Below are 23,073 nucleotides of genomic sequence, written 5' to 3' on the forward strand. Positions count from 1 at the left end.
CATTCCTTTCCCAAGCCTTCCCAAACTGAGCCCCTTCCTTCCTCTCTCCCTCGTCCCCCTCTCCATCCCCGCCACCTTACCTTCTTCCCTTCCCCACAGCACCTGTATATATGTCTATATGTTTGTACATATTTATTACTCTATTTATTTTACTTGTACATATCTATTCTATTTATTTTATTTTGTTAGTATGTTTGGTTTTGTTCTCTGTCTCCCCCTTTTAGACTGTGAGCCCACTGTTGGGTCGGGACTGTCTCTATACGTTGCCAACTTGGACTTCCCAAGCGCTTAGTACAGTGCTCTGCACACAGTAAGCGCTCAATAAATATGATTGATTGATTGATTCTCCAAGCTGTCTCTTTCCCTCAGTCCTTAGAACAGATGTCGGGTGGCGAGAAGCTCCTAACCTGGCATAACAACCCACACCCCTGCTGTGCTAATAGAAGCAGCGTGGCATACTGGAAAGAGCCCAGGCCCGGGAATCATCATCATCATCATCATCATCATCAATCGTATTTATTGAGCACTTACTGTGTGCAGAACACTGTACTAGGCGCTTGGGAAGTACAAATTGGCAACATATAGAGACAGTCCCTACCCAACAGTGGGCTCACGGTCTAAAAGGGGGAGACAGAGAACAAAACCAAACATACTAACAAAATAAAATAAATAGAATAGATATGTACAAGTAAAATAAATAATTAGCGTCAACCAATCAGTCAGTCATATTTAATCATTCAGTCGTATCTGTTGAGCTCTTACTGTGTGTAGAGCACCGTACTAAGCGCCGGGGAGAGTGCAGTGCAACAGTAAACAGACACATTCCCTGCCCACAGTGAGCTTACAGTTTAGGGTGGGGGAGACAGACAACAATACAGGTAAATAAATGACAGATATGGACATAAGTGCTGTGGGGTTGGGAGCGGGGAAGAGCTAAGGGCGACAAAGAAGGGAGTGAGGGAAGAGCGAAGGATGGGCTTAGTCTGGGAAGGCCTCTTGGAGGAGATGGACCTTCAGTAAGGCTTAGAAGTGGGGGGAGAGTCAACATCTGTCAGGTTTGAGGAGGGTGGGCCTCCCAGGCAAGAGGCAGGACGTGGGCGAGGGGTCGGCAGGGAGAGAGGCGAGATCGAGGCACGGTGAGAAGGTTAGCCTTAGAGGAGCAAAGTGTGTGGGCTGGGTTGTAATAAGAATGATGGCATTTATTAAGCGCTGACGATCATCACCATCATCATCAATCGTATTTCTTGAGCCCTTACTATGTGCAGAGCACTGTACTAAGCGCTTGGGAAGTCCAAATTGGCAACATCTAGAGACAGTCCCTACCCAACAGTGGGCTCACAGTCTAAAAGGGGGAGACAGAGAACAAAACCAAACATACTAACAAAATAAAATAAATAGAATAGATATGTACAAATAAAAAAAATAAATAAATAGAGTAATAAATATGTACAAACATATATACATATATACAGGTGCTGTGGGGAAGGGAAGGAGGTAAGATGGGGGGGATGGAGAAGGGGACGAGGGGGAGAGGAAGGAAGGGGCTCAGTGTGGGAAGGCCTCCTGGAGGAGGTGAGCTCTCAGCAGGGCCTTGAAGGGAGGAAGAGAGCGAGCTTGGGGGAGGGGCAGAGGGACTGGGGGCATTCCAGGCCCGGGGGATGACGGGGGCCGGGGGTCGATGGCGGGACAGGCGAGAGCGAGGTACGGTGAGGAGATCCGCGGTGGAGGAGCGGAGGGTGCGGGCTGGGCTGGAGAAGGAGAGAAGGGAGGTGAGGGAGGAGGGGGCCAGGGGATGGACAGCCTGGAAGCCCAGGGTGAGGAGTTTCTGCCTGATGCGCAGATTGATCGGTAGCCACTGGAGATTTTTGAGGAGGGGAGTGATATGCCCAGAGCGTTTCTGGACAAAGATAATCCGGGCAGCAGCATGAAGTATGGATTGAAGTGGAAAGAGACACGCGGATGGGAGATCAGAGAGAAGGCTGATGCAGTAGTCCAGACGGGATAGGATGAGAGCTTGAACGAGCAGGGTAGCGGTTGGGATGGAGAGGAAAGGGCGGAGCTTGGCAATGTTGTGGAGCTGAGACCGGCACGAAGCACTGTTCTAAGCGCTGGGGGGGGGATGCAAGATGATCAGGTAGAAGGAGAGTAGCGAGGTGAGATAGGAGGGGGCAAGGTGGTGGACTGCTTTGAAGCCAGTGATGAGGAGTTTGTGTTTATTGAGTTTATTGAGCACTTACTGTGTGTGGAGCGCTGTACTATAATAGTAATAATGATGATAATAATGATGATGGCATTTGTTAAGCGCTTACTATGTGCAAGTCACTGTTCTAATCAATCAATCAATCGTATTTATTGAGCGCTTACTGTGTACAGAGCACTGTACTAAGCGCTTGGGAAGTACAAGTTGGCAACATATAGAGACGGTCCCTACCCAACAGTGAGCTCACAGTTCTAAGCGCTGGGGAGGATACAAGGGGATTATGTTGTCCCATGGGGGGCTCACAGTCTTAATCCCCATTTTACAGATGAGGGAACTGAGGCACAGAGAAGTGAAGTGACTTGCCCAAGGTCACACAGCTGACAGTTGGCGGAGTTGGGATTTGAACCCATGACCTCTGACTCCCAAGCCCGTGCTCTTTCCATTGAGCCACGCTGCTTCTCTGTATCAATCAGTCATATTTATTCAGCGCTTACTGTGTGCAGAGCACTGTACTAAGCGCTTGGGAAGTACAAGTTGGCAACATATAGAGACAGTCCCTACCCAACAGTGGGCTCACAATACAGTATAACAGAGTTAGTACGCCCGTTCCCTGCCCACAGCGAGCTTACCGTCTAGAGGACGAGCTTCCAGTCTAGAGGACACGAGCTCGAATCCTGGCTCTGCCACTCATCTACTGTGTGACCTTGGCCAAGTCACTTGACTTCTCAGTGCCTCAGTTCCCTCATCTGCAAAATAGGGTTTCAATCTCTGTTCTCCCTCCTACTTAGACTCTGAACCCCACATAGACCCTGATTATCTTGGCTCTACCCCAGTGCCGAGTACAGTGCTTAGCGCGTAGATTGTGCTTAACAAACACCACGATTATTATCAAATAGTGGAGGAATTAAGCCTTCCATTCTAGACTCCAGAGGCAAAAGCCTAGAGCTTTGCTTTAGATCTATTCTCAATGTAGGTTAAATATATAAAGCGGACACTTTATCACCAGCGCTAAACAGCATCCATGAAAATGAGAATATGCATTACTGCATTTCAGCTACCAGGGGGGATGCATGTTGTTCATAAGAGAGTCACCAGGGATATATAACAATAATATTATATATATATATATTATTATTAAGCACTTAAGTTGTGCCAGCGCTGGGGTGGATACAAGCAAATCGGATGGGACACAGTCCCTGTCCCACGTGGGGCTCACGGTCTCAATCCCCATTTTCCAGATGAGGTCACTGAGGCACAGAGAAGTAAAGTGACTCGTTCAAGGTCCCACAGCAGACATGTGGCGGAGTCAGGGTTAGAACCCAGGCTCTTTCCATTAGGCCACGTTGCTTCTCTGTTATTTATTGTGGAAACCGTGTGGCCTCTGTGTCCCTGGCGTTGTTCGGGCTGGGGGACTTTCTGGCCCATTTTGGTCCACTTGAGAACTCACAGTGCGGTGTATAGGTGTGGGTGTAAATATACGAGCATGTAGAGAGTTAGTACAGTGCTCTATACCTGTCATTGCTCAGTAAGTACTAATGCTTCTTTGGTTAATGGCATTGCTATTGTTCTTATGAGTTTAGGAGCCCAGCAGGTCGATGGGAATTTTAGGGGCACAAAACAGAGACAATCAAATATCATCAATCGTATTTATTGAGCGCTTACTAGGTGCAGAGCACTGTACTAAGCGCTTATAATAATAATGATGACGTTTGTTAAGCGCTTACTATGTGCAAAGCGCTGTTCTAAGTGCTGTGGGGATACAAGGTGATCAGGTTGTCCCACGGGGGGCTCACAGTCTTAATCCCCGTTTTACAGGTGAGGTAACTGAGGCTCAGAGAAGTTAAGTGACTTGCCCAAGGTCACACGGCAGACATGTGGTGGGGCCGGGATTCGAACCCATGACCTCTGACTCCAAAGCCCGGGCTCTTTCCACTGAGCCACGCTGCTACTATGTGCCAGGCACCCTGCTAAGCGCTGGGGTGGATACAAATATCAAATTATCTTCAGTAGTAGTAGTAGTAGTGTATTTGTTAAACGCTGGGTGTCAAGCCCTGTTCTAAGCACTGGAGTAGATTCAAGATACAGTCTCCGTCCCACATGGGACTCACAGTGTAACTAGCAGGGAGGAGGCATTCATCCCCATTTTGCAGATAAGGAAACTGAGGCCCAGAGTAGTTAGGTGACTTGCCCAAGGTCACACAGCGGGCACCTGGCGGAGCTGGGATTAGAACCCAGGTCCTCTGACTCTCAGGCTCGGGCCCCTTCCACTAAGCCACGCTGCTCCTCCAGTATTTGTGAGATTCAGCTTATGTCCCCAAATCATTTTTTTTTTCGCTCTTCATAACACAAAAATAAAAGTCGTGTAAATGTCAGCCCTGACTTAGCTCTTCCCAACTGTACAGTTAATTAACTGGCTCCGGTCCACCTAATAAAAAACAGAAAATGATTCTGGGGCCTAATAGTGTCGAGACAGTATATTAGGTCTGAGTCCCTAGCAGTGGTGGTAATTCACTTATCTTTGAATTGCTATTTGGGCTCCCAGTTAGCCCTGATAAGGAAGTTGAAGTATGTAGCAGTAGGGATTGGATTATGAGGAATTTGATGGGAATTCCATTTTGTTCCCCCACCCGGTGAATTGAGACACTGGAAATCTACAGGGACAGTTTGGGGCAGGAGAAGAGCGATTTTCTCCTGACGACAGACGCCACTGTAGGTTGTTAGAAGGACCTGGGTTCTAGTCCCATCTCCGCCGCGTGACCTTGGACAAGTCGCTTCAATCAATCAATCAATCGTATTTATTGAGCACTTACTGTGTGCAGAGCACTGTACTAAGCGCTTGGGAAGTACAAGGTGGCAACATATAGAGACAGTCCCTCCCCAACAGTGGGCTCACAGGCTAGAAGGGGGAGACAGAGAACAAAACCAAACATACTAACAAAATAAAATAAATAGAATAGATAGGTACAAGTAAAATAAATAGAGTAATAAATAAATAAATAGCTTCACTTCTCTTTGCCTGCGTTTCCTCATCTGTAAGATGGAGAATAAGACGGTGAACCCCACGCGGGATAGGGACCGTCCAACCCGATGAGATCGTGCATCTACTCCAGCACTTAGTACAGTGCCCGGCACCTAGTAAGCATTCATCCGATACCATAAAAAAAAAATCCATTTTGCCTCTATCCCCGCAGCGTGGCAAGAAGATACAAGTCTTCGGCTTTCCAGCGGTTTCTTTCTGGTCTAGGCCATCCATCATCATCATCATCAATCGCATTTATTGAGCGCTTACTATGTGCAGAGCACTGTACTAAGCGCTTGGGAAGTCCAAATTGGCAACATATAGAGACAGTCCCTAACCACCAGTGGGCTCACAGTCTAAAAGGGGGAGACAGAGAACAAAACCAAACATACTAACAAAGTAAAATAAATAGAATAGATATGTACAAGTAAAATAAATAAATAAATAGAGTAACAATAGAGTAACAATAAATAGAGTAACAGTAAATAGAGTAACAGTAAATAGAGTAACAATAGAGTAACAATTAGAGTAACAGTAAATAAATAGAGTAACAATAGAGTAACAATAAATAGAGTAACAATAGAGTAACAATAAATAGAGTAGCAATAAATAGAGTAACAAAGCACTCCTGATGTTGCATCTCCTCCAGGAAGCCCTCTCTGATTAATCTCATCTCCCCACCCTATTGCCACTCCAACATCACCTATTCACTTAATTCCCACTCCGACTGGGTAGCCCTCACGTTGCTTCCCCCAACTGTAGTTTATTTTACATCCTCCTCCCGCATTAGACCGTGACTTCTCTGGGGGTACGTGATTGTGTCTACTACCCCTATTCTCCCACAGCAGTGTGGCTTAGTGGTTAGAGCTACGGCCTAGGAGGCAGAAGGACATGGGTTCTATTCCTGACTCCGCAATATGTCTGCTGTGTAACCCTGGGCAAGTCTCATCATCATCATCAATCGTATTTATTGAGCGCTTACTATGTGCAGAGCACTGTACTAAGCGCTTGGGAAGTACAAATTGGCAACATATAGAAACAGTCCCTACCCAACAGAGCCTCACTCTGCTTTCTGCCCTCAGCCCCATACTGTATCGCTCTGTTATAGAAAGAGGAGGTCTTTGAAATAAAGGTGTTCCCGAAAAGCGGATCAGAGAAGGGCCCCAAGGGATCATTGGTTCTTTAGGTAACTATCTCCTCCTCTGCCATCAATCTTCCTCATTATCCTTCCTCACTCATTATCCTTCCTTGTTCATTATCCTCCCTTATTCATTATCCTCATTCGTTCATTATCCTCGCTCGTAAAAGGAACAACTAACCAATCTGCAGAGAACAAGGAATCAAATGGGGATCTGACCAGGAACAGGTAACGGAATTAATTATCTCATAAAATAGGGCCCGTCTTGTTGTAGGCGATGGCCCCCGTATCCTTTTTTTATCATCATCATCATCAATCGTATTTATTGAGTGCTTACTATGTGCAGAGCACTGTACTAAGCGCTTGGGAAGTACAAATTGGCAACATATAGAGACAGTCCCTACCCAACAGTGGGCTCACAGTCTAAAAGGGGACTTATAAAAGATAATTTTATCTGAAATGCGGATCTGATTTCGGAAAGGTACAACCTTTTCCTTCGTGTCTGTTCTACGCCGTGTAGAGAGTGAGGCCCTGGAAGGAGAGGAACTGTATCAGACGCTCAATCATCCGTGGTATCCAGTGTCTGCGTAAATCGAAATGCCGAATCGGGGTGGCATTGTAGCCTAGTGGGGTGTGCACAGTCAGAAGGACCTGGGCTCTAATCCCCGCTCTGCCGATTTTGTTTTTAATGGCATTTTTTATACCCGTCTGCTCCGTGACCTTGGGCAAGTCACTTAACTTCTCTGCACCTCAGTTACCTCATCTGTAAAATGGGGATTAAAACTCTGAGCCCCATGTGGGACACGGATTGTATCAACGCTTAGTACAGTGCCTGGCATAAAGTAAGCACTTGACAAATATCATAATAAAATAAAGTTCAATCCAATTTCAGAGTTTAAGGCCTCCGATTTTTCTGTTAACTTCTATTCACAGGTTGTCTTTGAGTAACTAACTTAATAGCAAATAATAATAGCAATCAAAGCTATTATTTGCTATTGCTAAAGTAATAGCAAATCAAAGAATACATTGTAATCTCAAGCCTCTTGGATTGCTGACCTAAAGCTGTAGCTGAACGAAATCACAAATCGGCCAAAATAAAAAATTTCAGCGGAGAACTGACCTGGTGGTGTAGTGGATAAGACCACGGGCCTGGGAATCAGAAGGTCACGGGTTCTAATCCTGACTCTGCCACTTGTCTGCTGTGTGACCTTGAGCAAGTCACTTCACTTCTCTGTGCCTCAGCTACTTCATCTGTTGAATGGGGATTAAGACTCTGAGCCCTGCAAGGGACAGGGACTGTGTCCAACTAAGTTATCTAGTTATAAAAAGACATTATCATCAATCGTATTTATTGAGCGCTTACTATGTGCAGAGCACTGTACTAAGCGCTTGGGAAGTACAAATTGGCAACATATAGAGACAGTCCCTACCCAACAGTGGGCTCACAGTCTTATATACATTACATAATAATATAGTAATTGTGGTATGTGTTAAACACTTGCTGTGTGCTAGGCACTGGGGTGGATACAAATCGGGTCAGACACAATCCCTGTCCCACACAGTGTTTACCGTCTCAATCCCCATTTTGCAGATGAGGTAACTGAGGCACAGAGAAGTCCAGTGACTTCCCTAAGGTCACACAGCAGGTAGGTGGCACTACAGTGTGCAGAGCACTGTCCTAAGTGTTCGGGAGAGTACGCTACAGGTAGAAGTCAAATCATCATCAATCGTATTTATTGAGCACTTACTGTGTGCAGAGCACTGTACTACTGCCCTCAAGGATTATTTAATGGAGAGTGGCACAAAATAGTTTACAAGCTAGGAGGAAGAAGAGACTGGTGATGGTTATGAGGAAAAGTAAGTTTTTAAATAGTAAGCTATGTAAATCAATTTAAAAAAAGTTACAGATAGTTTTAGATGCAAAGATGCTAAAGTGAGAGACTTTGTTCTTTTGTTTCTATTGTAATTCCCCACAGGGCTTTGTGCCCGGTTGGCAGCCAGTAAATGTTGAAAACTTGGAGCCTCCAAACCCGATTCTCTTGTTCATTTATTCAATCGTATTTATTGAGCACTTACTGTGTGCCGAGCACTGTACTAAGCGCTTGGGAAGTACAAGGTGGCAACATGTAGAGACGGTCGCCACCCAACCTAGAAGACTGCGACTCTTATGAATATGTCCAGTATTAATCTGGACATATGGACAATGAATATGTCCAGTATTAATCTGTAGGGGGGTAAATCTGCCTTCTGCCCCGCTTCCTTATTGTTGTATGGATCAACAGTACACATTTCACTCTTTCGGAACGTGCTTTTAAAAACTCCACTGTTGTACCCCGAGTTGCGCTTCAGGGGAGGAGGAGAAGGAGTACGGGACCAAGAGTTAGGAATCCCCGATTGTCATCCGTGCTCTGGGCAACTCACTTAACCTCTTTGAGCCTCAGATCCTTCATCTGGAAAATGGGAAGAAGACACCTGCTCTCCACCCCTCTAAGACTGCGAGTTGCGTAGGGAGGAGGAGGTCTTTGTGATGCTGTTGAATGAATGACCCCTACCAGGTCTCCAAGGTCTACCAGGTGGATTCATTCATTCATTCAATCGTATTTATTTATTCATTCAATCGTATTTATTGAGCGCTTACCGTGTGTGGAGCACTGTACTATGCGCTTGGGAAGTACAAGTCTGCAACAGATAGAGTCGGTCCCTACCCAACAACGGGCTCACAGTCTATTAGGTTGTAGACGGTTCCTCCACAGTTGTAGAGGAAAGGACCTTTGCCTACTCAGTAGGCGCACTCATATATTTTTAATGGATAAAATAAAATGCTAAGGTGACTTTTAAAAAATAACTGTCAGTAGAATATAGACAAGGCTCCGTTGCAATAAAATGGTTGTGTGTGTTGCCTGGAACTAACTGGGATACATACTGAATGTCTAGGTAAACATGCCCGGTTTAGTTGTTCAAAATTTGGCCCGATAGCACTAAAAAACCTCTATGAAAACAGATGTTACTCTGTGAGAAGGATATTCACTTAAATTACTTTATCACTGGAACTCTGCAGGGTAATACTCAGCCATTTTTACTTAAGTGCCCAGTTAAAATTTTATCTTTCCTCAGGATCATATACTGTACTTAAAATACAAGGATTTTTCTTCAAATTTGATGAAAAATTTCCTTAAAAGATGAAAGTTAAATCTAAATTAGACATCTTATTCCCCTTATGTTTGATTTGAAGAAAAATTAATATTAAAGAATACATTCTCTTTTCAACTGGTTGCTATTACGAAAGCTGTTAGAGGTAGTCTGAATGGATACCCTTCAGCACTTGATATTCACTCCACCCTCATCTCCAAAGCACTTATGTACATATCCTTCAAGGCTCTACTGAGAGCTCACCTCCTCCAGGAGGCCTTCCCAGACTGAGCCCCTTCCTTCCTCTCCCCCTCCTCCCCCTCTCCATCTCCCCCATCTTACCTCCTTCTCTTCCCCACAGCACCTGTATAGATGTATATATGTGTGTACATATTTATTACTCTATTTATTTATTTATTTTACTTGTCCATATCTATTCTATTTATTTCATTTTGTTAGTATGTTTGGTTTTGTTCTCTGTCTCCCCCTTTTAGACTGTGAGCCCACTGTTGGGTAGGGACTGTCTCTATATGTTGCCAACTTGGACTTCCCAAGTGCTTAGTACAGTGCTCTGCACACAGTAAACGCTCAATAAATACGATTGATTGATTGATTGATTGATCCTCTGCCATTTCCCCTCTATGTAATTTATTTTAATAACTGCCTTCCCTCCTAGACTGTAAGAGCCTTGTAGGCAGGGATGATATCTACCAATTAAGTATTTTATTATGCTCTCCCAAGCGCACAGTTCAGTGCTCCCTGAACACAGTAAGCACTCAGTACGTACCATTGAGTGACTAACTGGTAACACTACAGCGTGGCTCAGTGGAAGGAGCCCGGGCTTTGGAGTCAGAGGTCATGGGTTCAAATCCCAGCTCTGCCAATTGTCAGCTGTGTGACTTTGGGCAAGTCACTTAACTTCTCTGGGCCTCAGTTCCCTCATCTGTAAAATGGGGATGAAGACTGTGAGCCCCCCGTGGGACAACCTGATCACCTTGTAACCTCCCCAGTGCTTAGAACAGTGCTTTGCACATAGTAAGCGCTTAATAAATACCATTATTATTATTATTATCATCATTATTATTATTATTATTATTATGAAGCTAAACACTGTGAGCATAGCTAAATAAACCAACTGAATGTGTACACACAACATGCATGTGAGCATATGTATACACGCACAACCCAAGCCCCTCACCAGCCCTAGAGGGATTTGAGAAATTGGCCATGGAAGTTCCTTATGTTGCAGAATGTGCTTGTGAATATCAATCAATCAATCAATCGTATTTATTGAGCGCTTACTATGTGCAGAGCACTGTACTAAGCGCTTGGGAAGTACAAATTGGCATCACACAGAGACAGTCCCTACCCAACAGTGGGCTCACAGTCTAAAAGGGGGAGACGTGGAATATGTCCACAGGCAAGTGTGAAAATTTTTGTCTGGGCGTCCATGCTGATAATAATAATTTATTCATTCATTCAATCGTATTTATTGAGCGCTTACTGTGTGCAGAGCACTGTAATAAGCGCTTGGGAAGTACAACTTGGCAACATATTTAATAATGTTGGTATTTGTTAAGCGCTTACTATGTGCCAAGCACTGTTCTAAGCGCTGGGGTAGATACAAGATAATCGGATTGTCCCACGTGGGGCTCACAGTCTTCATCCCCATTTTACAGATGAGGGAACTGAGGCCCAGGGAAGTTGTGACTTGCCTAAAGTCACACAGCTGATGAGCGGCGGAGCCGGGATTCGAACCCATGACCTCTTGCCATGCTGTTGCCACTAAGCCATGCAGCTTCTCACTTGGCCAAGGAGGGTGGATGTAGTAGACCTCCTCTTCTCGCCAGATGCAGCAGGGGTGCAGTCCTCCCCTTCCTGCTTCCCCACGGGGCAGAAAAAGCCGACCTCGTAACCAGTGGAAAACTGTGGCCGATTGCGCAGAATGAAGCGGTGAGGAGCCATGAAGACCAAGGACCTTTCCCCAGAGCCAGTAGGCGGGGGTTAGCGGTACTGTTGTTACTGACTTGCGGACCAAGCGCTTAGCACAGTGCTCTGCACACAGTAAGCCCTCAATCAATACGACTGAATGAATCTCGGCCTGTTTTCTTCCTCTTCCCTCCTTCCTATCCCGTGTCTGTCTTCCCTTAGAGTGTCAATCAATCAATCAATCAATCAATCGTATTTATTGAGCGCTTACTATGTGCAGAGCACTGTACCAAGCGCTTGGGAAGTACAAATTGGCAACACATAGAGACAGTCCCTACCCAACAGTGGGCTCACAGTCTAAAAACAGTGGGCTCACAGTGTCAGCCTCCAGTGTCCACGTGTACGCTTCCCAAGGGCTAGCGTGATATTTTGCATATCACAGGGACTTTGCCAGTGTTTTAACCGGGCACAGGGGTTGTGTACTCTTGGGAGAGTAAATGGGAGATGGAATTTGCCCCTCCGGCATCACAATTTCTCCGGCCCGGATTTCCACCTCCCCCTCTTGCCCCGCTCCCCGCTGGGAATCTCCCCTCTTTCTCTCCTCTTACTTGCCTCCCGCCTCTCCCAATGCCAACCCCTAGAGCGTGGCTCAGTGGAAAGAGCGCGGGTTTTGGAGTCAGAGGTCGTGGGTTCGAATCCCAACTCCGCCACTTGTCAGCCGGGTGACTTTGGGCAAGTCACCTCGCTTCTCTGGGCCTCAGTTCCCTCATCTGTAAAATGGGGATGAAGACTGAGCCTCATGTGGGACAACCCGATGACCTTGTATCTCCCCCAGTGCCTAAAACAGTGCTCGGCACATAGTAGGCACTTAACCAATACCATCATCATCATTATTATTATCACCCCCAGCGCTTAGAACAGTGCTTGGCACATAGTAAGCACTTAACCAGTACCATCATCATCATTATTATTATCACCCCCAGCGCTTAGAACAGTGCTTGGCACATAGTAAGTGCTTCACAAAAACGGTGCTTGGCACATAGTAAGCGTTTAACAAATGCCATCCTTATTATTATTGTTCGTATCTCCCCCAGCGCTTAGAACAGGGCTCGACATATAGTAAGCGCTTAACAAATACCATCATCATCATCATTATCGCCTGCAGCGCTTAAAACAGTGCTCGGCATATAGTAAGCGCTTAACAAATACCATCATCATCATCATTATTATCTTCCCCAGCGCTTAGAACAGGGCTCGGCATATAGTAAGCACTTAACAAATACCATCATCATCATCATCATTATCTCCCTCAGCGCTTAAAACAGTGCTCAGCACATAGTAAACGCTTAACAAATACCATCATCATCATCATCATTATTATCTCCCCCAGTGCCTAAAACAGTGCTCGGCACATAGTAAGCGCTTAATAAATCCCACCATCATCATTATTATTATCTCCCCCAGCACCCAAAACAGTGCTCGGCACATAGTAAGCGCTTAACAAATACCATCATCATCATCATCATTATCTCCCCCAGCGCCTAAAACAGTGCTCGGCACATAGTAAGCGCTTAATAAATCCCATCATCATCATTATTATTATCTCCCCCAGCACCCAAAACAGTGCTCAGCACATAGAAAGCGCTTAACAAATACTATTACAAATAGAAGCAGCATGGTTCAGTGGAAAGAGCCTGGGCTTTGGAGTCAGAGGTCAAGGGTTCAAATCCTGACCCTGCCAATTGTCAGATGTGTGACTTTGGGCAAGTCTCTTTGCTTCTCTGGGCCTCATCTCATCTGTAAAATGGGGATGAAGACTGTGAGCCCTCCCCGTGGGACAACCTGATCACCTTGTAATAATAATAATAATAATGGCATTTATTAAGCGCTTACTATGTGCAAAGCACTGTTCTAAGCGCTGGGGAGGATACAAGGTGATCAGGTTGTCCCACGGGGCGCTCACAGTCTTAATCCCCGTTTTACAGATGAGGGAACTGAGGCACAAAGAAGTTAAGTGACTTGCCCAAAGTCACACAACTTGTAACCTCCTCAGCGCTTAGAACAGTGCTTTGCACATAGTTAGCGCTTAATAAATGTCATTACTATCATTATTGTTATTATTATCTCCCCCAGCACTTAGAACGGTGCTTGGAACATAGTAAGCGCTTAACAAATGCCATCGTTTTTATTATCATTATTATTAGGGGAGGCTGCTGTCTCTTTAAGGGGGAGGGCCAAGCGCCCCGGGGGAAGGGGAGGGAAAAGAGGAAGGGGGGAGGTGTTTGTGTGTCTCTGTGTGTGTCTTTGTGGGCCTGTGCTGTGCCACCGGGTGACTGTCTGTCTGTAGGTTTGTGTCTCCCTGGCCGTCCTTGGGTCTGGGCCTCTGCCTGTGTGGGTGAGATCTGTGTGACCCGTGTGTGTGTGTCTGTCTGTGCAATCAGCTGGGCCACCGGGTGCCCTGTCTGTCTATCTGTGTTTCCCTGACTGTCTCTGGGCCTCTGCCCCTGTGTGTGTGATCCGTGTGACCCGTGTGTGTGTGGGAGGTGGTGTGTCTCTGTGTGTGTGCGCGTGTGTCTGTCTGTGCAATCAGCTGTGCCACCGGGTGCCCTCTCTGTCTGTCTGTGTTTCCCTGACTGTCCCTGGGCCTCTGCCCGTGTGTGTATGTGTGATCTGTGTGACCCGTGTGACCCGTGTGTCGGTGTGTATGTGATCCGTGACCCGTGTGTGTGTGTGTGTGTGTGGGTCTGTGCAATCAGCTGTGCCACCGGGTGTCCTGTCTGTCTGTCTTTCTCCCTCCCTGTAGGGCTGTGTCTCCCTGACTGTCTCTGGGCTTCTGACCCGGTGTGAGATCTGTGTGTGTGTGTGTGTGTGTGTGTGTGTGTGTTTGTGATCTGTGTGTGTCTGTGCAGTCAGCTGTGCCACCGGGTGCCCTGTCTGTCTGTCTGCCTGTCCGTAGGTGTGTGTCTCCCTGACTGTCTCTGGCCCTCTGCCCGTGTGTGGGATCAGTGCGACCCGTGTGTCGGGGTGTGTTTGTGTGCGTGCGTGTGTGTGTGCAATCAGCTGTGCCACCGGGTGCCCTGCCTGTCTGCCTGCCTGCCTCAAGCGCTTAGCACAGTGCTCTGCACACAGGAAGCGCTCAAGAAATACGATTGATTGATTGTAGGTGCGTGTCTCCCTGACTTGTCTCTGGGCCTCTGCCCGTGTGTGTGTGTGTGTGGGATCAGTGTGACCCGTGTGTCGGGGTGTGTTTGTGTGTGTGTGTGTGTGTGCCATCAGCTGTGCCACCGGGTGTCCTGTCTGTCTGTCTTTCTCCCTCCCTCCCTGTAGGGCTGTGTCTCCCTGACTGTCTCTGGGCCTCTGCCCGTGTGTGTGTGTGTGGGATCAGTGTGACCCGTGTGTCGGGGTGTGTTTGTGTGTGTGTGTGTGTGTGTGTGTGCCATCAGCTGTGCCACCGGGTGTCCTGTCTGTCTGTCTTTCTCCCTCCCTCCCTGTAGGGCTGTGTCTCCCTGACTGTCTCTGGGCCTCTGACCGTGTGTGAGATCCGTGTGACGTGTGTGTGTGTGTGTGTGTGTGTGTGATCCGTGACACGTGTGTGTGTGTGTGTGTGCAATCAGCTGTGCCACCGGGTGCCCTGCCTGTTTGTCTGCCTGCCTCAAGCCCTTAGTACAGTGCTGTGCACACAGGAAGCGCTCAAGAAATACGATTGATTGATTGTAGGTGTGTGTCTCCCTGACTGTCTCTGGGCCCCTGCCCGTGTGTGTGTGTGTGGGATCAGTGCGACCCGTGTGTCGGGGTGTGTTTGTGTGTGTGCGTGTGTGTGTGCCATCAGCTGTGCCACCGGGTGCCCCGCCTGTCTGTCTCCCTGACTGTCTGCGGGCCCGGGCCTCTCCCTGCCCCGGTGTGTGAGACCAGCGTGGCCCGTGTGTCGTGGGGGTTGTGTGTGTGATCGATTGGCCGTGTGCCCGTGCCCGTGTGCCCGTGTCGGTGGGCATGGCGGGGGTGCTGTGCGTGCGCCGGGTGCGGACGGAGGCCTTCGGGGACCAGCGTGCGGGCACCAGCGGGCTGAGGAAGCGGGTGCGGCTGTTCCTGGCCCGGCCCCACTACGCCCACAACTTCGTCCAGAGCTGCCTGCGGGCCGCCCTGGGCCCGGCCCCTGCCCCCGAGGACGCCCCCCTCTCCTCCTCCACCGCCTCCTCCTCCGGGGAGCCCTCCGCCCCCGCCGGGCCCACCCTGGTGGTGGGCGGCGACGGCCGCTTCTACAACAAGGACGTCATCGCCACCATCGCCGCCATCGCCGCCGCCAACGGGGTGAGCCGAGGGGACCCCCCCCCCCCAGTCCCCCAAAGAAGGGGGGACACACCGAGATGGCTTGGACTGGCGGGGGGCTGGGCAGGACTGGCAGCCCACTGTTGGGTAGGGACTGTCTCTATATGTTGCCAATTTGTACTTCCCAAGCGCTTAGTACAGCGCTAAGCACACAGTAGGCGCTCAATAAATATGATTGATGATGATGACTGGCAGGGGGCTGGACTGGCCGGGAAGATGGACAGGATTGGGGCAGGGGGCTGGGGCCGGGGCCTGGGGCAGGACTGGCAGGGGAAGATGGACGGGGATTGGCAGGGGGTAGGGCAGGGGACTGGCCGGGAAGATTGGACAGGAATTGGCAGGGGGCTGGGCAGGACTGGCAGGAAGCTGGGCCGGGGGCTGGGCAGGACTGGCCGGGAAGATGGACAGGGTTGGCAGGAGGCTGGGCTGGACTGGCAGGGGGCTGGACTGGCAGGAGGCTGGGCAGGACTGGCTGGGGGGCTGGGCAGGATTGGCAGGGGGCTGGGCTGGCAGGAGGCTGGGCAGGACTGGCTGGGGGGCTGGGCAGGACTGGCAGGGGGCTGGACTGGCAGGGGGCTGGGCAGGACTGGCTGGGGGGCTGGGCAGGACTGGCAGGGGGCTGGACTGGCAGGGGGCTGGGCAGGACTGGCAGGGGGCTGGGCCGGGGGCTGGGCAGGACTGGCAGGGAGCCAGGGAGCTGGGCGGGGGGCTGGGCTGGCCTGGCCACGGGGCTGGACTGGCAGGGGGCTGGGCAGGACTGGCCGGGAAGATGGACAGGATTGGCAGGGGGCTGGGCAGGCCTGGCAGGGGCCAGGGAGATGGGCAGGGGGCTGGGCAGAGTTGTGCAGGGCTGGCCGGGGGGCTGGGCGGGCTGGCCGGGGGCAGGACAGAGGTAGGCGGGACTGGCAGGGGACTGGCCAGGAGGCTGGGCCGAGCTGGGAAGGACTGGTGAAAGTTGGGCGGGGGGCTGGGCCTTCCCTGCGCCTGGGACGTGCGGGCCGTGCGGGCCGGGTGCCAAGCCCTCCTGGGGGCCGCGATGGGGGAGGGGGTCACCTTGGGCTGGGGGGAAGGGACCTTCCCTTCTCTTCCCTTTCCTTCCCTTTCCTTCCCTTCCCTTCCCTTCCCTTCCCTTCCCTTCCCTTCCCTTCCCCTCCTCTCCCCTCCCTTCCCTTCTCTTCCCTTTCCTTCCCTTCTCGTCCCTTCCCTTCCCTTCCCGTCCCTTCCCTTCCCTTCCCTCCCCTCCTCTCCCCTCCCCTCTCTTCCCTTCTCTTCCCTTCCCCTCCCCTCCCTTCCCTTCCCTTCCCCTCCCTTCCCCCCCTCCCCTCCCTTCCCCTCCCCCCCTCCCCCCTTCCCCTCCCTTCCCTTCCCTTCCCCTCCCTTCCCTTCCCTTCCCCTCCCTTCCCCTCCCCTCCCTTCCCCTCCCTTCCCTTCCCCTCTCCTCCCCTCCAGCACAACTCCAAGGTGACCCCTGTTTTGCATTTGGAGGTGACGGGTGAGGGGCACGAAACCCCTCTCTGCCAACTGGGCCCTGCCCTGGGAATAATAGTAATAATAATGGTGGGATTTTCCCCCTTTTAGACTGTGAGCCCACTGTTGGGTAGGGACTGTCTCTATATGTTGCCAACTTGTACTTCCCAAGCGCTGAGTACAGTGCTCTGTACACAGTAAGCACTCAATAAATATGATTGATTGATTGATTTGTTAAGCACTTTGTGCCAAGCACTGTTCTAAGCACCGAAGTAGATCCTCTCCCCCTCCTCCCTCTCTCCATCCCCCCCAGCCTTACCTCCTTCCCCTCCCCACAGCCACTGTATATATGTATATATGTTTGTGCATATTTATTACTCCTCTATTTATTTTACTTGTACATATTTATTCTATTTATTTTATTTTGTTAGTATGTTCTGTCTTGTTGTCCGTCTCCCGCTTCTAGACCGTGAGCCCGCTGTTCAGTAGGGACCGCCTCTCTGTGTTGCCGACTTGTACTTCCCAAGCGCTTAGTCCAGTGCTCTGCACACAGTAAGCGCTCAATAAATACCATTGAATGAATGAATGATTTGTTAAGCACTTTGTGCCAAGCACTGTTCTAAGCACCGAAGTAGATCCTCTCCCCCTCCTCCCCCCTCCATCCCCCCGCCTTACCTCCTTCCCCTCCCCACAGCACCTGTATATATGTGTATATGTTTGTACGTATTTATTACTCTATTTATTTTACTTGTACATATTTATTCTATTTATTTTATTTTGTTAATATGTTCTGTCTTGTTGTATGTCTCCCCCTTCTAGACTGTGAGCCCACTGTTGGGTAGGGACCGTCTCTCTGTGTTGCCAACTTGTACTTCCCAAGTGCTTTTTAGACTGTGAGTCCACTGTTGGGTAGGGACCGTCTCTATATGTTGCCAACTTGTACTTCCCAAGCGCTTAGTACAGTGCTCTGCACCCAGTAAGCACTCAATAAATACAATTGATTGATGAGTGCAGTGCTCTGCACACAGTAAGCGCTCAATAAATGAGTGAATGAATGAATAAATACGAATGAATGAATGAATCCAAGGTGATCAGGTTGTCCCACGTGGGGCTCAAAGTCTTCATCCCCCTTTTACAGTTGAGGGAACTGAGGCCCAGAGAAGCGAAGGGATTCTCCCAAAGTCACACAGCGGACAAGTGGCGGAGCCGGGATTAGAACCCACGACCTCTGACTCCCAATCCCGGGCTCTTCCCACTGAGCCACGCTGTTTCTCCGGTGACCTTTGCTTCCCCTTCCTCCCCCTGTCTCCACCCCCCTCTCCCTCGCTCAAAGACCGCTTGTCTGCTGGGTGACCTTGGACAAGTCACTTCACTTCTCTGGGCCTCAGTTACCTCACCTGGAAAATGGGGATCGAGACGGTGAGCCCCACGTGGGACGGGGACCGTGTCCAACCCGGTTTGCTTGGATCTACCCCAGCGTTTAGTACAGTGTCCGACACTTAATAAGTGCTTAGCAAATGCCATCATCATGGCAGACTAGACTGGCGGACTTCTAGACTGTGAGCCCACTGTTGGGGAGGGACTGTCTAGAAGGGGGAGACAGACAACAGAACAAAACATGTGGACAGGTATCAAGTCGTCAGAACAGTGCTTGGCACATAGTAAGCGCTTAATAAATGCCATTAAAAAAAACAAATAGAATTAAAGGTAAATGCACATCATTAACAAAATAAATAGAATAGTCAATATGTACAAGTAAAATAGAGTGATAAATCTGTACAAACATCTATATAGGTGCTGTGGGGAGGGGAAGGAGGTAGGGCAGGGGGATGGGGAGGAGGAGAGGACAGTCTGGGAAGGCCTCTTGGAGGAGGAATGCACATCCTTAACAAAATAAATAGAATAGTAAATATGGACAAGTAAAATAAATAGAGTGATAAATCTGTAGAAACATCTATATAGGTGCTGTGGGGAGGGGAAGGAGGTAGGGCAGGGGGGATGGGGAGGAGGAGAGGACAGTCTGGGAAGGCCTCTTGGAGGAGGAATGCGCATCCTTAACAAAATAAATAGAATAGTAAATATGGACAAGTAAAATAAATAGAGTGATAAATCTGTACAAACATCTATATAGGTGCTGTGGGGAGGGGAAGGAGGTAGGGCAGGGGGGAGTGGAAGGAGGTAGGGCAGGGGGGATGGGGAGGAGGAGAGGACAGTCTGGGAAGGCCTCTTGGAGGAGGAATGCACATCATTAACAAAATAAATAGAATAGTAAATATGTACAAGTAAAATAAATAGAGTGATAAATCTGTACAAACATCTATATAGGTGCTGTGGGGAGGGGAAGGAGGTAGGGCAGGGGGATGGGGAGGAGGAGAGGACAGTCTGAGAAGGCCTCTTGGAGGAGGAATGCGCATCATTAACAAAATAAATAGAATAGTAAATATGGACAAGTAAAATAGTGATAAATCTGTACAAACATCTATATAGGTGCTGTGGGGAGGGGAAGGAGGTAGGGTAGGGGGGTGGGGAGGAGGAGAGAAGTCTGGGAAGGCCTCTTGGAGGAGGAATGCGCATCATTAACAAAATAAATAGAATAGTAAATATGGACAAGTAAAATAAATAGAGTGATAAATCTGTATAAACATATATATAGGTGCTGCAGTCTGAGAAGGGCTCTTGGAGGAGGTGAGCTCTCATCACGTCCACTCAGGGCAGGCCAGCGGGGAGGGTGACCCTCTTGGGCAAGAGCTCAGAGGCAGGAAGCTTTGTAAGGCCGTGGGGCCGGGCCCTCTCTGGGGCAAGGTCAGGTGGAGCAACCCAGTGTGACTTTCTAAAAGCAAGTAGAAATTCATTCATATATCCATTCAATCGTATTTATTGAGCGCTTACTGTGTGCAGAGCACTGGACTAAGCGCTTGGGAAGTCCAAGTCGGCAACGTAGAGAGACAGTCCCTACCCAACAGCGGGCTCACAGTCTAGAAGGGGGAGACAGACAGCAAAACAAAACGTATTAACAAGGTAAAATAAATAGAATAAATATGTACAAATAAATAGAGTAATAAATACGTACAAACATATATCCATACATACAGGTGCTGTGGGGAGGGGAAGGAGGAGGGAGACGGACAACAAAATAAAACGTGTAGACAGGTGTCAAAATCATCAGAACAAATAGAATTAAAGCTAGATGTACATCATTAACAAAATAAATAGTAAATAGGCACAAGTAAAATAAATAGTAAATATGTACAAGTAAAATAAATAGAGTAATAAATCTGTGCAAATATATATACAGGTGCTGTGGGGAGGGGAAGGAGGAGGGAGACAGGCAACAAAATAAAACGTGTAGACAGGTGTCAAAACCATCAGAACAAATAGAATTAAAGCTAGATGTGCATCATTAACAAAATAAATAGTAAATAGGCACAAGTAAAATAAATAGTAAATATGTACAAGGAAAATAAATAGAGTAATAAATCTGTGCAAATATATATACAGGTGCTGTGGGGAGGGGAAGGAGGAGGGAGACAGACAACAAAATAAAACGTGTAGACAGGTGTCAAAATCATCAGAACAAATAGAATTAAAGCTAGATGTGCATCATTAACAAAATAAATAATAGTAAATAGGCACAAGTAAAATAAATAGTAAATATGTACAAGGAAAATAAATAGAGTAATAAATCTGTGCAAATATATATACAGGTGCTGTGGGGAGGGGAAGGAGGAGGGAGACAGACAACAAAATAAAACTTCTAGACAGGTATCAAAATCATCAGAACAAATAGAATTAAAGCTAGGTGTACATCATTAACAAAATAAATAGTAAATATGCACAAGTAAAATAAATAGTAAATATGTACAAATAAAATAGAGTAATAAGTCTGTGCAAATATATATACAGGTGCTGTGGGGAGGGGAAGGAGGAGGGAGACAGACAACAAAATAAAACGTGTAGACAGGTGTCAAAATCATCAGAATAGAATTAAAGCTAGATGTCCATCATTAACAAAATAAATAGTAAATATTCACAAGTAAAATAAATAGTAAATATGTGCAAGTAAAATAAATAGAGTAATTAATCTGTGCAAATATATATACAGGTGCTGTGGGGAGGGGAAAGAAGAGGGAGACAGGCAACAAAATAAAACGTGTAGACAGGTGTCAAAATCATCAGAACAAATAGAATTAAAGCTAGATGTACATCATTAACAAAATAAATAGTAAATATGCACAAGTAAAATAGAGTAATAAATCTGTGCAAATATATATACAGGTGCTGTGGGGAGGGGAAGGAGGTATGAGATAGTGTCCAGAGACCGGGACTGGGAATCCGAAGATCCCAGATTTTGTTCCTGGCTCCGCCACTTGTCTGCCGGGTGACCTTGGGCGAGTCACCGCCCTTCTCTGGGCCTCGGTTCCCTCATCTGGAAAATGGGGATTTGAGACTGTGAGCCCCACCTGGGATTGTGTCCGACCCGATTTGCTCGCTCCCACCCCAACGCTTAATACAGTGCCTGGCACATAGTAAGAACTTAAATTCATTCGTTCAGTCGTATTTTTTGAGCACTTAATGTGTGCAGAGCACTGGACTAAGCGCTTGGGAAGTACAAATCGGCAACATCTGGAGACGGTCCCTACCCAACGGCGGGCTCACGGTCTAGAAGGGGGAGACAGACAACAAAACAGAACAAGTAGACAGGTGTCAATACCATCAGAATAAATAGAATTCAGTTCCCTCATCTGTAAAATGGGGATTAAGACTGTGAGCCCCCCGTGGGACAACCTGATCACCTTGTAACCTCCCCGGCACTTAAAACAGTGCTTTGCACATAGTAAGCGCTTAATAAATGCCATAATCATTATTATGTATTAATAACCATTATTATGTATTAATAATTATTATTATGTAATAATAATAATGATGATGATGGCATTTATTAAGCACTTACTATGTGCAAAGCACTGTTCTAATTATTATTATTATTATGTAATGACAATAATAATGGCATTCATTAAGCGCTTACTATGTGCAAAGCACTGTTCTAAGTGCTGGGGAGGTTACAAGGTGATCAGGTTGTCCCACAGTCACAGTCTTCATCCCCATTTTACAGATGAGATAACGGAGGCACAGAGAAGTGAAGTGACTTACCCAAAGTCACCCAGCTGACTATTGGCGGAGCCGGGATTTGAACCCATGACCTCTGACTCCCGACCCGTGATCTTTCCACTGAGCCATGCTGCTCCTCTACTATTATTAATAGTAATAACCACCACTATTATGATTATTATCATTATTATTATCATTGGAGCCCACCAATTGTCTGTGAGTCAAAAGAAGTCTGCATGGCACACATTAAATGGACCAATCACACCCCCTCCCGTGACCCTGGCAGGGTATTTTGGCTTTTAATAGTATTCGTTAAGCGCTTACGATGTGTTAGGCCCTGCAGTAAGCGCTGGGGAAGATACAAGTTAATAATAGTAATAACTGTGTTATTTGTTAAACGCTTGCTACGTGCCGGGCACTGAACTCATCTCTGGGGTAGATCGTACAAGCTAATAGGGTTGGACACAGTCGCCGTCTCACATAGGGCTCACCATCTTAATCCCGATTTTTCAGACGAGATACAGAAAGCAGCGTGGCTCAGTGGAAAGAGCCCGGGCTTTGGAGTCAGAGGTCATGGGTTCAAATCCCGGCCCCGCCAATTATCAGCTGTGTGACTTTGGGCAAGTCACTCCATTTCTCTGTGCCTCCATTACCTCATCTGTCAAATGGAGATGAAGACTGTAAGCCCCCCCATGGGACAACCTGATCACCTTGTAACCTCCCCAGCGCTTAGGACAGTGCTTTGCACATAGTAAT

At 47.9% G+C, this 23,073-nt stretch overlaps 1 protein-coding gene across 1 annotated transcript in view; it reads left to right on the forward strand.

The window, feature by feature from the left end:
- The first annotated feature begins 15,175 nt into the window (after window positions 1–15,175).
- PGM1 (phosphoglucomutase 1) overlaps window positions 15,176–23,073 on the forward strand; it is a 44,845-nt gene continuing 36,947 nt past the window's right edge. Inside the window, exon 1 of the mRNA XM_038753005.1 lies at window positions 15,176–15,723. Within this exon, the coding sequence (XP_038608933.1) occupies window positions 15,406–15,723 (318 nt within the window). The 5' untranslated portion in view covers window positions 15,176–15,405. The remainder of the gene's footprint in view (window positions 15,724–23,073) is intronic.

Source organism: Tachyglossus aculeatus, chromosome 10 (assembly GCF_015852505.1).
Source record: "Tachyglossus aculeatus isolate mTacAcu1 chromosome 10, mTacAcu1.pri, whole genome shotgun sequence".
NCBI lineage: Eukaryota > Metazoa > Chordata > Mammalia > Monotremata > Tachyglossidae > Tachyglossus > Tachyglossus aculeatus.